Here is a 17,985-nt window from a genome sequence, read left to right as displayed (position 1 = left end):
CATTAGGGTGACAGAGGAAGTGCTTACGAGGAGAGGCAAACAGATAAATAAGTAAACTACCTCTGCCATCCAGATGAGGAAACTGCAACAAATTGAGCACTCAGGCTTTGCTAAAGGGTTTATATTTCTCAATTTCTCATCATGTTAGTGACCCCTTCTGGGACACCAGTGAACAGAAAAGAAAAAATCCCTTGACTGTACCCCTAACGAAGCTTCTGAAAGAGAAACTGGCTGGGAGAAAAAAAAAAAGAGAAAAGAGTCGTGCATCAAAATAACATAAATCTTTTATTGAAAGTCAGTTTACTAATGTTACAATGAGAGTAACATAGAAAACCATGGTATCTTATTAGCTTTCGAAGTGAATACTAATAAAACTGTGCCAGAAATTTGAACCTTAGGTTACAGTGACCTTTAAAAACATCAAGATTTTGTTTACCTACAATGTAAGAGCAATTTTATAACTTGAACAGCCATAAAACAAATTACACTTGCTCAGGAAAGCAGTTGCCATATACATTTCCATTGGTGTTTGCCAGAACCCCAGTAATTATTAAAATAGCTTAACGAACCTGAAGTGCAGAGTAGCAGAGAAATGTTAAAATAATGCGAATCTAAGTATATACACATGATTACCTGATTACCAAAAGTGAAACCATGCTGCTATTAACACCTCCCCATGGGGTGGCTTCCACTATTTATAGATGGACATCACCTGTCAAAGGTGATAACCGTGGAAAACACTAGTGCCGACCTACTGCTGGCTAATATTTAAGCTACTATGTTTAGGTAAAACACCCAGTTTCTGAAAGAAGTTGTCTTTTGGGGGTGCTAGTTTGGAGGGGCAAGTCTTCCAGCAAGTTAAAAAAGGAGTACATGCTTAGTTATCCTGAATAAACATTTTTTTTAAGCACTTTTGCAGTTAGTGTAAAAAAAAAAAAAAAGTTTTTCCATACAAAACAAAGGTGTTGAGTCATTTTTGCCCTTTAAAAAGACTGGTTGTAGAATCAGAGTTTGATTTTGTGCTGGATTAGGAAAGAAAAATGGGGTTTCTAATCAGGCAGTGATACACATATATAATTTAGCAAGAACTTTTGTATTATTACTAAGTATTAATTCATATCAGCATTTTCTGTATTGTGTTACTTGTTCAACTTAGCACCGCTATATTTAAAGATTGGGGCTATTTGCATTTAGAGCTTAACCATCCAACACAAATCACAGCCTGAAAATTCATAAAACAAGAGGCTAAGCCCTAGGGTGAATGCAGATCAGCATATTATATATATATAATACATTTTTTTACAAGAAAGGAAAATACCTTTTCTTCATAAACTCTTTGAAACTTTATTGATGATTCTGTATGTGCATTATCTTAAGAATTGGTCTCATTGTATGCCTTTTTGTAAAACAAAACCAAAAACACACATTGCCTGGTTTTGATTTCAAGGATACTTAAGAACATGAAATGATGATTACTTGATGAAAAGCCTGCCAGCCTTGAAGCTTCCCCATATGATACAGGTTCTATGAACAATGCAACAGGGATGCATCAGGCAAGAGTGACTGACCTATCATGGACTGGACCACAAAGTATTCAGAGTCAACACTCAGTCAATCTGCCAAGCACACAAGTCTGTCTTAGGCATCCAGCACCTCTCTTCCCATCACACCCCTCGTGACAATGTGTGCTCTCCTGCGTATCTGGCTTCAGGAATCGTCCTGTGGATATTCATTCTGCATCTGTGCCAGGACTAAATGCCCCATGATCTCCCAAAGTTCTCTGCTTCTTATCTCCTCCCCATCCTGAAATTCACCCTCTTGGGACTCATCTCCCAGTGACTTCCTAAGTTGCATAAGTTGCTAATGTGCCAGTGGGCGAAGATAAAGATGCCTGCCACCTGTACTCCCTAGGGCATCCTAGGGTTCTCTCAAGGGACAGCTTAGCCAAAGGAACTGACTTCCACAATAGAGAAGTTCCTAGTCAGGAGGAAAGAGTTGTACAGCTACTGAAGGGGGAGCTACATAGGAAGCAGGGCAGTTCTGGAAGCATCCCTCAAAATCTCACCGTGAGGATGCTTGCTTGCTTGTCAGACTATGGATATAAAGGACAAAAGTACTAATTAGGTTTTTGGTTTTGAATGTTTTGTTTTTTCTGCTTACAAACAACCAGAAGATGCTCCATTTGGGGGACTAACAGAGCAATGAATAAAATGTCAATAGAAACACTCCTGTTTTCTAAAGTCCTGCTGCATCTTTGCTCTGCATCTGCAGATGTGATAGAAAAGCTCCTCTTGGAATTAAAAGCACCTCCCCCCAGAGCATATGCTATGAGCATGTGCCAACAATTCCCAGCAGGTGTACTTTTAACAGCAGGGCTACTCACACACAGCTGGGATGGGCTGCTGCCTGCCGCTGGGCCAATTTTCACAAGAGCAGATTGGGCCCCTCATTATATTATACTATCAACGGGAAATTGTTTATTAAAGTCCTTAGTTCTTCCAGGTCAGGAGAAAAGTTGCTGCTTCCAAAACCATAGTAGTCTTATCCATTCAAAAACATCTAAGGAGGAAAAAAACCAAACATCTGAGCCCCAAATTAAGCCCTATTCCATGGAAGTGTTTACTTCCTATACATCTTAAGCTGCAGAGCAAGAGTGAGAAATTTATCTTGACTCCATACATTTAACAGAGTGGAAAGGTATTTAGGTGGCAGTTTTAGAAAAAAAAAAAAAAAACCATAAAAGTTAAAGGAAAAATATAATTAGGTGCATAAAAAGTAGATATGACGGTGCAAATGGGAGTCAAGAGCGTTTCATGGAAAATTCATGCCAACTTACCAACTGGTAGGGTGATATTTATGATATGCTGCCCATGTGGGCATCCAGTGGCAGCAGCCAGATGTGTCCTATCAGACTGTGCAGGCAGCTGTCTCATCCCTCCTCACTCCTGCCAGTTCTTAACTTGGCTCTCCCCTTCCCATATACTCTACAAGCTACTCAATATCCTGCCAATAAATTATCTTTCCTTTAAGTAAAATAAAGTAAAATGGTCTTTTATTTAGATAAGGATTTATTATTGTGCTAAATAATAACATAAGAAAATTTATTTAAAGTACTATATATATATGGTTAAAATAGAACTACATGACAATAGGAAATGAATGGATAAAACGAACAAACCTTATTTTAAAACACTGAAAAAAAATGAATAAAAATATCATATATCTTCTGGTCCAAAGGTAACTGTAAAACATAAAGAACAAAATTCCAAAAAAGGTAACAGGTAAAGTAGCCATAAGAGATCTCGGACAATAGACAGGATTAAATTATGTAGATATGCAAGGGAATCAACAGAAAAGAAATGTAAGCCTGTTTTGAAATTCAAACATAAAGAGTCCTTCTTGGAAAGTGCACAGAATATCTAATTTTGTCTTACTGACAACTTCTTTAGAAACCCTATTAATGTTACTTTCAGAAATTCTATGCCAGACTGACCCAATATACAAACACAATTTTAAAATTCTTTTTAAAGTGAAAGGGAAAAGAGACAAACTATGGCATCACTTAAAGCACCAATATCACAGTGAAAAATAAGTTGGCATTTTAAGCCCACATTTGCTTTATTCATCAATATTTTTTAAAGGAACAACTCTGATAGGTTATTCCTAATCGAAGCTCTGGGTTTCTTGTTAAAAATACAGCAACCACAGCAAATTGAAAGCCCTCATCATGTTGCACTGTCTGATTTATTCCTTTCCACAGATTGCATGTGCCCTGGGGATCATTTCCAGCCTGCAGCGTTCAGAGGACCATGACACTTCCCATCTAAAGAGTGGCTAGATGCAGAGGACAGTTCATGTGGCCAGTCCACTCCGTAAGGACTCCCTGCTATCCCATGCCTTCCTGTTGACACTTACTGGAGAGATTTAAATGTTCCTTTAAATCAGGGTTGACTGCACAAAGACGACTATGGATAAATGGAACATCTCGGGCAGCTGGGTGCCAATCTCTAGTCTTATCAATGCATAAAACTTTAGAAAGAGGGAGAAAAGGCATACAATGAAACATAAAGGCCAAGTAACTGCTCTCTTCTGCTTAGCAATGATTTTGTAGTGGATTGGGAAATATAAATATTAGTTGCATGATATAAACTGTTATATGGCCTCAAAGTTTCTCTTCAAAATAGATATTTAAAGAGAAATAATGCTGTGCTTATATATTTAATGCTACCTACCTCAGTGGATGAAAAGTCATAAATATTTAGATGTAATGCCTCTAGAACCCCAAACCATGAGTATACATACAGATACTTCTTGAAACTCTCCCTTGAGACTACAAATTTGTCAATGAATATCACAAATGGCTCTAAGAATGTTTAAACATGGGAGAGTAGATTCCAAGAATAGAACATTAAAGTTACTATATTAGAAGATTAAAGTTACTATATACCTAAAATCATAATCTCTAAAAATAAAACATAAAAATTTTTACTCATTTCCACAGGAAGGTGGAGCTTCCAAGGAGGGTAATTACAAACTATATACCTCTAGAGCAACCATGTCTCCCAAAAGGCACATGATGATGATTTTCATTTGAAATAATAATTTCATGTAAAAATAGGTGAAGGAAGAAAGACACACGGATGGATGATAGACAGAGATCTGTTAACTTCTCAGCTAGCCATTTGTGGATTCTTTCAAATTAGAGTTTGTGTACCTGTAACTAGGAAGCATATTTACATGAGGCACCTTATATTCAAATCTATAAACTCTTTTATAGTCAAAATAAACCTTATAGCATTAGCCTTTTATACACTCAATACCAGGAAACATTCAGTGCACATTACAGTGATCTTGGTAAAAAGTCACTTTATTTGCTACATCTTTCAATCTGTCTGCCCTTCTGTTCTTGGCTTGAGCTATGTGGCAACAGTGCCCAACACTCACCCAAACCTTGGCCTGATGGATTGCTTTATGGTCATATTAACAATCACATCCCTTCCTGTCATGAAGAATGCTGTTTTACATTATGTAATTTTGGATCATTAAATTGTTTTCCAACCATTTCAAAGACTTTCAAAAGAGAGGTCCATTACCGAAGACATAAACACAAAGCACAAAATGCTGCCTTCTAACTCGGCCCTTCAGTTTGGGCATCATATGTAATCAATTTGATTACATATGAAGATGATATGGATTTTGTCCATGGATACTATGGAAAAGGATCAAATTTAGAGATTATTTCCGAAACCCTGTCTGCAGGTTCCATGCCTCTTAAGAACACACAGAAAATTAGGAAATCAGAAGTATACTTCAGAGCAGACCATGTGATTGAGCCCATCAATCTCCAGCCTCACTTGGGTAGCTAGCTTTCTTTTGGAATGACAGATCTGCCATTATAACAGTTATCAAACTTTGGTTTTAAAGAAGGGTCTTTTAAAATAGAATCTTATTTTCCTATGGATTAAAAAATACATGGTTCAAAGCATCAGATTCTTTCCCCCTGCCAGCTGTTAGTGTAGCTTTGTAGTTACTGCATCTCTGTGGTTCAGATCTAACTTAACCCTTTATGAACGGTTGAGGCTACCCAACTCAAACAGTAGAATCTTCCATCATCTTGCTCCAGAGTGAGTGCAGAATGACTTGTTGGGATTCACATCCCAGTGATGATAAATATTCTTAATCAATAGTGTCAAAGTTGTTTTTGTTAAAACAAGTCATTCATTTCACAGATAAGGGTGACTGAAAAGTTTTGTCAAGGAACAAAACTTCAGGCCACAAAGGGTTAGAGTATTGGCAAGTCAGAAGCTACCAGCTCACTGGCAGTACGTGGTCTCATGTGTCTTTGGTGCACTTGCTTAATCTCAGCAGGACACATTGCTGAGGGGCTGGCTCACTGGGATGAGATGGGATGGATGGATGGGATGGATGATTTCCAGGGAGCCGCCCATCAGGAGCAGAGTGGGCTCCTGCATCAGCAAACTGTGGAGGCCAGAAGTTTTGCTGGGCATTTTGTTCTCTCACTCAATTACTTACTCAATAAAACTGCGCCTCCAGACTGTGCACAGGTTAAAGGGATATCACATGTTTTGGACAAATACCAATTATGGAGAGACACATTTACAGCACTGACCACTATATTTACAACATTACCTGCTTATAGTCTTTGAAGATCACTGGATGGATGACGATGATGTGATTGTGACTGAATTTTTAGGCATTTGGCAAAATACACTTGTGTGTAACAGCTGCATTTTTTTAAATTTTAAAAACGTTACATATATACAATTGTCCTTGTATGCTAATATAAATATGAAAAGTAAAAAACAACACAAAAATTAAAATACATGTTTAAAGTTAGCCTATGGGATATTGGCCTCTCAAAGCTTTAAAGTCCTGCAGAAAAATCCTATATGCCTTAGCCCTGCATGCTCGTTTCTATTATGGGATGTTGTTTCCTTAAATATGGAAAACAATAAACAGAAGCTTCATGCATATAGCATTACTGTTTACAGTGAGGATGTGCTTCAGAACATCAAGTTCTGAATCCACTATTGTCCCTTAGGAAACTTGCTACATTTGGGTCATGTGAGTTAACTTTATGGATATTTCTACATCTTATCTGTCATGCGGATTATCCATTAACATACCAGTACCTTTATTGTTCCATGTTATAGTGTAACATTTCAGTAGTTCTTGTCATGATTCAGTTAAATCCTAAGCCAATGACAAAAAGAAAATGGTAACCAGATGTGAGACTCCGCTTCCTCTCCCCTGTAGCATCTCAGAGGGTCTTCGTATTGTCTGAAGAGCAGATAGATTTGCAGTGATTCCATGAGCCTGGGTTTCTATAAAAGTTGAAGTAAACAGTTTTCGATGTATCACATGTAAACAGTTGATCTTAAATGGATGTCTCCCATAGCTGCACAACAGAAAAGAGCAAAATTGCACATTGTGAAAGCAGGAAGCAGATGTATTCTGAGTAGGAGATGAAAAAGATTCAGTGATTCCATCCACATATATGCAACTGTGGATGCACACTCTTGCAAAGTCTAAAAAGTGGATAGAATAAACACTCCAACTTTTAGCTCTCTCTTTCCTCAAAACCTGTGTCTCAACCTTTTTAACAACAGCCATCTTTTGATACAAAAACCATCACATCCTCATTTAATGTTACTAAACATTTTGAATAAATATTGTGTCTCAAATGAAATAAAAGAATTTAAAATATTATTTTTTAAGCTATACATGCCCTTCCTTTCCCCAGGATTCCGAGACAGCCAGCTAGAGCAGTGGTTCTCAACCTCAGCTGCACATCACATTAATCTGGGGAGGTTTCTACAATTCTGCTTCCCAGGCAGCGCATCAGACCAACTAAATCAAAATCTCTCTGGATGGGACTCAGGCGTAAGAATATTTTAAAAGCTTTGCAGATGATTCCCTTGTGCAGCCACAACAGAAAACCACTGACATCAGGGAAGTGTGAGTCCATCAATTCCACTATCACCCACTTGAAAATCACTGCCATACACTCCAATTCTATCACTACCTCCTTAAAAATGGTTCTCTCTCATGAGCTGAGGTATCACAGTGGAATAATACATTCAAGGCAGGATGTCCCTTCATTCATGCTGTCCCTCCTACCCTCTCCTTGCTTTTGCCATGAGCTCTTTATATTGGCCCTGTTCAGATCGAAATTCTACAATGTTCAGCAATCACCTTAATGGACTAATAACAAGTGTGACATGATCAGATATGAATGCAACTCAGTTCACCAGAAAAGGAAGACCAATTTAAAAAGATCAAGCTGATGAAATATGTTTCCAGGCAATATAATTTAGATATAATTATTACAAACATAAACAAAGGCTATGACCAGAGTGACTTAGGTTGTATCCAATTTCCATCCACATTCCATTTTTACTGGACATTTGATACATGTCACTGTATATATAATGAGTTTCTGGGAAAGAAAAAGGAGAAAAAGCCAAGTGATTAAGTAGATGTTTCTATATAGGTTCCCTTAATATGTTCTCCCAAATCTTCATGGAAATCTTGTTCTTAATGCCCAAGTCTGCCTACCCCACAGGACTGTGGTAAAGCCACCATCCTATCTACCTTAGGTCTGCTTTATATGTCCTTTTTATTGAAAAGACGCCAACCCCTTGGAAACCAAATGAACATCTGAACTGTGGGGATCTTCGTGAATGGGTGACACTGGTGGTGGAGAGGAGTTAAATGTGGCTTGTGGTGGATCTGGAGCAAAGACGATCTGAATTGATGCTCAGATGATAGTCTGGAGGGCTAAAGGGTTTAGACTCTGGCCTTGGAGAGCTGAAGTTTCCTCAATATTTTTTTATAAAGATTAAAAATAATATGTGACAGAAAGGAGAAAGAAGGAAGGGACAAATGAATAACATTGGGAAAAACCTGAATGTCATGACTACCCCAATGGGTTAAAATGAGCAATTGCTAAGCATCACTTTCAGCATGAGGCATCCCTTGGCCCACACCTATGTGGTGGTAACAGAGGGGCTGCTGACAGGAAGATCTGCTTGTTCCACTCTCTACAGCCCACACAGACATCCCAATGACAGGGGCTGTGTATTTGGTAGGATTCTGCCACATGCTTATGTGGCTGTTCCACAGTGCATAGAACAAGTCAGACCTTTCACGTAACAATCGCAGCAGCCAGAGTCTTTGTAGTTATCTGCTCAGCCCAGGAAAGGGGCCATGGGCCAGCCATTTTTTCTGGAGAGCTATCGTTTTTACAGGCTCTTGTGTGGTAACATCTCCAATAACCCAAACTCTGACATGATAACAGCTGAGGGAATGTCCCTAACTTGATGGAGCAAAACAGGGATACAGACAATTTAGCAGAAAGAAAGTCGGGTGCTACACTTAGACAATTCTTTGAGGAGGGCAGGAATGACATCAGTCTCAGATTTCATTATCACACATGACATCATGAACAACTAGATATCTATCAAGAAGTCTTCTGTTAATTCAGAAAGCTGAGTGCTGGGAATCTGAATTGTCTTGTTATCTTTTACCATTTCTCATATTAACATACAATGGTAATTTTTTATTATTAACAAAACACTGCTGGTAGTTTTTAAAGACTTTTGGATTATAGTGATCTACACAGCTTTTAATTATTTGTGCCTTCTTACTGACTCTGAGTTAAATTAAAATTTGAATGATCCACGTTTACCTTGAACCACATAATTTAGGTTTGGGATTAAAGAAATTCCGAAACATCTCTTAAGACCAAAAAGTCTAACCAGCAGCTAAAACTGCCGAGGCTTATAAGCTTTATTTTATTTTTTTGCAACATTATTTCTAAGAAGATCAACATTACAGTGTAAATGACCACAACAGAGCCTGGACATGAATAAAGGTAATTATTCTTTTTTTTTTTTTGAGACGGAGTCTCGCTCTGTCGCCCAGGCTGGAGTGCAGTGGCGGGATCTCAGCTCACAGCAAGCTCTGCCTCCCGGGTTCCCGCCATTCTCCTGCCTCAGCCTCCCGAGTAGCTGGGACTACAGGCGCCTGCCACCTCGCCCAGCTAGTTTCTGTATTTTTAGTAGAGACGGGGTTTCACTGTGTTAGCCAGGATGGTCTTGATCTCATGACCTCGTGATCCGCCCGCCTTGGCCTCCCAAAGTGCTGGGATTACAGGCTTGAGCCACCGCGCCCGGCCGGTAATTATTCTTTGGTTGTATCTTTCACTTAAGTCTCTGAGGGCAAGTCTGCCTCTCTAAACTCTACTGTATCTCGAATTCCACATACTGATATGTTTCAGGAATGTTGTGAGACAGAGTGGCAGTGTGATTAAAATGTAAAAGGTGATATAGAAAAATACAGTGTTTTGTTTACTCAAGGTTTTAATATATTAGCTATAATATATAAATATAGAGCAATTAATTACACAAAATGTATCTAGACTATATCAATGTAGATTGAACTATTTGCAAATATAAATCTGAAGCCAAAAGTCCCAAGAATCTCCTTATTTTCAAGTTTGATTTTTCATTTTCTTAGGAACAAGGGAGGAAAAATGGCTCTCTCTTTTATAAACTCATAGATAAATGATCATGACTGAGCATGTCAGCACATGGAAGAGGTTTCCACATACCCTGGCACTTTGTCGGTTCACTTTCTTCTCCTCATCAGGAAGTGGAGGCATTGGGTAAGGGTATTTTCTGCTGGAGGCAATAGACCCAGTTGATGAAGAAGGAGACTTGGCAGGAGATAAAGTCCTGAGATGTTGAGAACATGAAATAAACATCATGTGATTGCCTAACATTTTTCAAATATCTGAAAAGTGGGTTCAGAACAAACCCTCTGACTTCTAACTTTCATATGCCACTACTGCAAAGATTTAACTACTGGGAAGATATTCTGTCATTCTCAACAGTGAAATGCTGCAATCTTATCTTCCTAATTTCATGACTGCAATGGATTATTTAAATGTTAGTACATAGAATGATACTTTTAAACTACAAGCCACTAAAAATGTATCCTATAGAATAGATAAAAAGCTAAAATGGAGAAGGGATGAAATTATTCTAAGAGCTTATAATGGTAAATTACATGTATAAAATATTAATATTGTGCCTTATTTTTACCACTTAATGTAAAAATGTTTAAGTACAATAATTCCAATTTTCTCTTAAGATCTTAAAATCCATTACAATTGATATATTTATTAGTTGCTAAATCACACACCAGTTTACACAACACTCATGCATTCAGAGGCCAGTGTGTTAGTTGTGAAGGAACAAAGGCAAATACAGGGCTTTTAATAAATTAGTAAACATGCAAGCAGTAAGGAGTGCAGAGTTCCAGCCAAACAAAGTATGATGAGAACATACAAAAATGGTCTAATTAGTCCCTACCATCAGCATTTCTATGTAAGCTGTTGGTTTATTATGCTGTACTTGATTGGTTTTGCATGTGTAGTGGTAATTTGTGACTAAGCTGAACATACTAGACAAGCCCATATCTATTGCTAACTTGTCTTTAAAGTGAAAAAAAAAAAAAAAACAGCTGAGTAAAAAATGCCTACTCATAACATATCAATGAAAAACAGATGTGATAACTGTAGTACCTATTCCATTCACAAACGTTACCACTACACACCCACTGCCCCTTAATCCCTAGTGCAAGGTGGTAAAAACCCACATTGCTGAACTGGTTACACTGCCACATTACAGCAGAAGTATTTATTTCAGTAGAATGCACCTCATCTGCTGTGACTGACCCAGCCTGGGATTGTTGGCTGGGAGGGGTGGGGGTAGCATTGGGTAGGTCAAGATCTACTGCCTATGCCACATTCAACAGCATAAAGGTGTCTTTTTTCCTCCCTTGTTTTAAATTTTGGTTTGCATGCATACATTATCCTTTGCTCTGGTTCTGCCATAGTTTTCATACTAATTTCCATTTTATGGACACTGAATTCAAGCTAAAGTTTGAAAATAATTTTTCCTACACACCTGAAGATAGTAGTAGTGAACATTCTTGATAGATTTTAAGAATGAAGAATGGTACAATTCACTTTTAATCTGTAACTCCTATTTTTGAAAAATGGCTAGGACCACTCCTTTGCCTGAATGCTTAGAACACAGCAGCTCTTTGATTTCTCCTATGTTAATGCTCTTCATTGCAGAGTGGATGGGTGTAACTAATACTAGTACTTCAAATTCTCTAAAGTTCTATTAAAACAATATACTACTTCATATTTTTTAATTGAGAAATTAATTTTTTTATTTTAGAAAAACTTTAAATAGGACTATGATCTTTAAGAAACAAATTTGGTACATATAAGATGATGGCAAACTTCTGCATTTAGATATTTAAATGCATCTTTCTAAAATGAGGACTGTTAACCTGGCATCAGCTTTTTAGCCTAATCACTACTGATAAAATATCCAAGTTTAGGAAAGCTAGTAAGGTACACAAACAAATAATTAAATCTTGTTTACTTTAGGGGATCATGCAAGATGAGGCATCTTTTTAATCTGCTGCAGCATGTGTATTCACATCATTAGCTATTAGCTTTTAGCTTCACAGTCATTCCAGCTTAAAGTTGGAATGTTTGGCCATGGGTCCAAATGCCCAGCCTGGTACATGTACAAAGCCATTCCAATGAGGGGTGCTGAAGGTCCAGTCTTCCCCTCAAATATCTTCCTATGGGCAAAGCCAATTAAGTTAGAACAAAAACAGGAGATTTTCTCCAGAACCCCAAAGAAATTGCACATATACTTCTTCTTAAAATAACACGCTAGTTAATTGACACCTTGGACCCTGAGGGGAAGAAGAGAAGCTGAGCAGGAAAGTTTTAGCAGGGTAAAGGGTCCTGGAGGCGGGTATAAAAGTGATTATCTTGGGGGGATGAGAGCACCAGAGCAGGAGTCAAAACAGAAGTAAAGAATAATAAAACATGCTTGTTAATTGGCACCTTGGACCCCGAGGGGAAGAGAAGCCCAGCAGGAAAGTTTTAGCAGGGGAAAGGGTCCTGGAGGCTGGGTGGTATGTGGCAGCATAAAAGTGATTATCCTTGGGGGGATGGAGAGCACCAGAGCAGGAGTCAAAACAGGACTAGACGCCACAATAGGGTAAAACACTTTAGGGAAAATAAACTCAAAATGTCTCACAAATATCTAAGGAAGACATTTCTTCAAAATTATCTCCAGGCTCTTTTCTGACCTTGATTGACTACTTGCCTGGCAGTTCCAGCCTGGCTTTCACCTAAAGCCAGGCACCAGCACAGCTCATTCACTTAAAAAGTAAAGTGCATCACTGGATACAAGTCAACCATTATTATTACTGCATTTTATTTTATTTTTTGAGACGGAGTCTCACTCTGTCAACCAGTCTGAAATGTAGTTGGTGTGATCTCCGCTCACCGCAGGCTCTGCCTCCCGGGTTGGAGTGATTCTCCTGCCTCAGTCTCTTGAGTAGGTAGGATTATAGGAGTGTCCCACCACGCTTGGGTAATTCTTGTATTTTTAGTAGAGACAGGGTCTCACCATGTTGGCCAGGCTGGTCTCAAACTCCTGACCTCAAATGATCCACCCACCTCGGCCTCCCAAAGTGCTAGGATTATAGGCATAAGTCACCCTGCCCAGTCCATTACTGTATTTTAAAAAATGATAATTACCATAATGGATACTCTATTAGAATTACACAATAAAAGTATGTTTGTGTGCCAGTGGATTGGGGTGCCTCTTGGGGCTACATCAAACTTCCTGGAATTACCTTCTGTATATATGCCTGTAAGGCCAACCTCAGTTCAGTTCTGCACCCAAGGACAGGCTAAAAACCAGGCCAGTCACATGGAGAGGGACACAAGTCCAACTCTTATTCACTTGTGTTCATATGTGAGTTTTATAGTAGGTCGATCCAGGAAAATTTGTTATTTTATTTTATTTTTATTTATTTATTTTTTTGAAATGGAGTCTCGCTCTGTCGCCAGGCTGAAGTACAGTGGTGTGATCTCAGCTCACTACAACCTCCGCCTCCCAGGTTCAAGCAATTCTCCTGCCTCAGCCTCCCAAGTAGCTGGGATTACAAGCGGGCACCACCACACCCAGCTAATTTTTGTATTTTTAGTAGAGATGGGATTTTACCCTGTTGGCCAGGATGGTCTCAATCTCCTGACCTCGTGATCCGCCCAGCTCAGCCTCCCAAAGTGCTGGCATTACAGGCGTGAGCCATCATGCCCGGCCTAGATCCAGGAGAATTTGTTAAGTGTAGTAAGGGACGATTCAAGTCATCAGTATCCACTCTGCTACTTTTAATTAAAGTGAAATGGAAAAGGTACAGATTTTAGATTCAGAGCCAGGCTCTAGTTTTGGTTCTGACACTAGCTGTGCCACCTTGAATTACTCTTTGTACCTCAGTTTCCTCCATCTACAGAAAGGTAATAAGAATGCCTACACCTTAGGATGTGAGGAATAAAGGTATATCATAGGCACTTGATACATGATAGTTGTAATTATTCATTTTCTTTCAGAGTCACCAAAAATTCCATAGAATCATGGAAGTGGACTTGAAAACCCTGATGAAGTAAGTAATCAACAGGATAATACCCGAGAGTAAGGATACCTTCTGAGAGCTTATAACAGAACTGCATCCAGGATCTGGGTGTGGCAAGATAATGCACTTGTCCTGATCTCACTTGCTTCTTCCTGGTGGCCCGAATTCGTGCAGAGAACAATCTGAGCAACCACTGTCATATCGAAACTGGATAAGGGGGCACAGCAGAGGCACTCTCATCACTCAATATCTATTTAGGCATTTGCCTTGTTCTCCCTAGCAGTGTGGCTACTATATTTTAAATGCTGGACTATATTTTGAACCAGTTTGCTGCAGATTGCATTTTGATAAGGATGCCACAAAGCCAACACCACATGGCTATAATCCCAGCACTCTGAGAGGCTGAGGCAGGTGGATTGCTTGAGCCCAGGAGTTTGAGACCAGCTTGAGCAACATGGTGAGATCACGTCTCTACAAAAAACAATAAGGTGACTTTTGCCCTCACTGGTGATTTTGACAGGAAGGGTAATCCTGAATGACCTGGCCACAGATGAAGCAGATTGGAGCCTAAGCATAGAGTTGGCAAGGCACAAGCCAAGGTGTGGATGCACTTTGGGGCTCCTATGTGAGGCTTGGCTTGGATAGAGAGTGGATGAAACTGTCCCTTGCATTAGAATCACTGTGTTAAACGTTCTGGGCCATCTCAATTATTTACCACCACCACAGAAATGCTGTATTGAATTTCAAATCTTATCACCTGTATTAACCCAAAAATGACAGTTAAATTGTAACTGTCCACAGAACTTTAACCTTTAAACATAAATATGATTTTTAACAATTAATTCTTAATTTCACTATCTACTGTAGGAATCAACATCTCATATTAGAATAGAAAATAAAGGAACCCTCTAAAATTGTCCTTGCAGTTTTGCACGTGCAATCAGGGGTGCTAAAGCATTTCCCCATCCAAATTGCATTTAGTCATGTGGCTTCTGGGCAGACCTGAGTGCTGATTTTAAGAAACGTGACCTCTTTCTCTGAGAGCCACATAAACTACTCAGTTCACCCAGGGGAGGTGAATCAACTCTTCCGGGGTACCATTTCACAAATTATTGCTGCAAAAATGCTAAATCCATTTGGGAATAAAAACCCTAACCCATATAGGACCAAAGTCATTCTGTTTTGGATCCATGGCTGGTACAAATTACAATCTGCCCACAAGCCTGAGGAAAATAGAAAGGAGAAATAGGACTGCAGGTGAGCCAAGTTTCCAAATAACAGTCAAAATCATCTTACCTGTCTTCCTGATGTTGGCCATCTTGGGAGCTACAGATGAGGGTGGGATGTTTGAATGTGAGTGTATGTGTATGAGGTTAAGTGTGGGAAAGTGTGGGACAAGCAGAGGGGCAGGGCAGGAGGGAAAGATGGGGTATAAAAGCAGGATATATTTTTATGAGCAGGCAGGAGTTATGCTTTCCTTGGGGCATATGCAAATGTTATGGATTGAATTAAAAGGCAGGTAGGTCTAATCATTTTCTCAAACTATACATAACTAAACTAAATGGTACACTGGAAGAGAGAGTCCACCTTACACGGGTGCTGAGAGTTAAAAACACATATGTATTTTGATATCTGTTCAATGTTGACCCAAGACATGGCAATCAGTAACATGAAAGTTTATTGTAAAATTGTGTTCTGAAGAGGTAGTAATTGAGTACATATTTCTCCTTTACCTTAGTTGTCCACAAAGTAGTCAGATATAAAGTGGACATTTACCTCTAGGAAATCACTTTATTAGAAAGGGTGAAAAATGCCATTAAGAACTCTTGGAAATTCTTTCTGACCTGTAAATGTCACACAGAGCTGCAGTGAATTCAGTAAATTTGATAGTTTCTAAAATGTAGCGATATTCTTCTATTTTGTGAGTCAAGAATACATTTCCAGCTGCTTCCTGTTCTATTTGAAGTATTAGATGACAACACTTTTATTAGCATAAAAAATTCCTTACGTGCTTTGTTGAGAATCTGTAAAACACTTCTCAGCACAGCCTTTCTCTGGTAGGAAATGGTTATACTGAACAAATAAAACCTAAACTCATTCCACATACTCCCATGGGGTCAATGTTGTCTCAGTAATTTTCCAGTTAGACCAAATCATTGTTTCTATCCAAGTAAAATCCCATCACATTTCACTTAGTTTCTTTATACGTTTTCCCTTGAATTTTTGTATACACTATGCACTCTTAGGCAGTAAGTAGGAAAAATGCATTATGAAACTGCTAGATTCTAGAAACTAAATTGTTCAGGTTAATAGTGCTTCTTTATTAGTGGAAAGTATGTTTCATGCCCATAGAACACTACATAGCATAAAATGAAGAGAAAGCTACTAAAAAGCTTAAGATGGTGATAGGGACATGCACTAAATGGCAACCCTTTCAAATGGCTTTATTTGAAACATTCAGAAAAGAACCAGACTTGCTCACGAAGCAAAAACAGAGTCAAAAGGCAGCAAATAAACAAGGACCCCTTTCCACCTATAGGAACTTGTATTGGGAGATACAAGATAGAGAGCCAGTCACACTACAGTATTTGTATGTGCTGGGAGAGTTTGAGAAGGATATAAAAATTAATTTATAAAATACCTAAAGTATGGTCCTTCAGTGTTTTTATTCACATCTTCTACCCACTTAGCTACATTATAGTCTCTTTTGAACCATGGGTTTAAATACCTGCAGAAAGCAATGGAAGGAACAAAGAAAGCAGAACAAGATAGAAAATCTGAAAATACACAGCACAAGCTTAGCAAGGATGTCTTCACCCTCCAAATGCAAGTGACCATGGCAAATAAACCAGAATGGATGTTGGGTGATTATGAGGCAGTCTATACAATGACATGAGAATAATCTTAGCTACAACAAGGCTCAATCAAGGCATTCTACAATGTATTCAACATTTCTGGGAAAGCCTTTTCCAGTGGCTTCCCAAAGTGAATTAGAAGCTCCCTTTCAATCACAGTACAGTCAGCAGTCCCATTCACCCACCTCCAAAGTGGCTTTTTCCAGGCCACCTCTCATTTGGCTCTTTGGTTTTTAAATGACAATGATGCTTTTTGAAAATATTCAGATGGCTGCAATTCCAATCTGGCATTTGGGCATACAACACCTTACGAACAATTAAAAGGAACAAAGTTCTCTTTCCAATATAAGAAGGCTTTTACATGACCACTGTCTTACTCCCTATAGAGGATCCCAAGCTGGAGTCAACATGAAAGTATGTTCCAGTTGGCTCTGTAAGGAGCAGATAGGGTCCCACTCTTTTGATCCCGGAGCCTCAATGCGCATTAAGTGTGGTCTAAATAGGCCTCCACGATCTTGAAGCTGGATTTAGTAATTTAGTTGCAGCTGCAGTGTTCCTTCCTCTTCTTTGTGCTCTCCAAAATAAAGTGCTCATGTTTCCATTAGGAACCAACCCTCAGAGGTTGCCTTCCAAGTGTCTGACCATGAATTGTGTGAATGACTGCCAGAGAATAATAATGAACTTACTTAGCATTTCCCTGATGGATCTGGCAATGTTTCCATCAGAATTACTGTGCAAATTTTAAAGGTAATAAAATTGTAGGGAGGTCTAAGTTGTTGGTTTTCCCCAGAGTTTCCTTTGATTTTTACCCTGGGAGCCAAGCAAAAATACATCCCCTTCAGAGTCTGCCCTTGTGAAATAATGTAGATTTAACAAATTCCATATTGGAAGAATTTGGAGGTTTTCTTTTTTTCTTTTCTTCATTTAAAAAGTAACTTCTAGAGATACTATAGACAATAAAGATTCAAGCTCTATAAAACATAAGTTATTTATAAACAAACCAGGGGAAATGATAAAATACATTATTTATTTTTGGTTACATTTTGCTTCTTTCCCCCATATTTAGTTATTGAGCTGTTCATAAATATGG

At 38.7% G+C, this 17,985-nt stretch overlaps 1 protein-coding gene across 9 annotated transcripts in view; it reads right to left on the bottom strand.

Moving 5' to 3' along the window:
- Positions 1-266: 266 nt before the first annotated feature.
- Positions 267-17,985, bottom strand: part of ADAM22 (ADAM metallopeptidase domain 22) — a 253,989-nt gene continuing 236,270 nt past the window's right edge. For 6 of the 9 annotated variants that reach the window (XM_030933154.1, XM_010370659.2, XM_030933155.1 and 3 more), the window contains 2 exons: positions 10,136-10,259; positions 267-6,919 (listed from right to left, as the gene is read on the bottom strand). In XM_030933154.1, coding sequence (XP_030789014.1) covers positions 6,899-6,919; positions 10,136-10,259 — 145 coding nt within the window. In that variant the 3' untranslated portion in view covers positions 267-6,898. Of the gene's footprint in view, positions 6,920-10,135; positions 10,260-16,681; positions 16,769-16,963; positions 17,556-17,985 lie in introns of those variants that run through there. The other 3 variants (XM_010370658.2, XM_030933159.1, XM_030933157.1) reach the window with 3 other exon arrangements.

The sequence above is a fragment of the Rhinopithecus roxellana genome, chromosome 6 (genome assembly GCF_007565055.1).
Source record: "Rhinopithecus roxellana isolate Shanxi Qingling chromosome 6, ASM756505v1, whole genome shotgun sequence".
Lineage (NCBI taxonomy): Eukaryota > Metazoa > Chordata > Mammalia > Primates > Cercopithecidae > Rhinopithecus > Rhinopithecus roxellana.
Note: the sequence above shows the minus strand (reverse complement) of the source record. Positions and strands in the feature narration are given on the sequence as shown.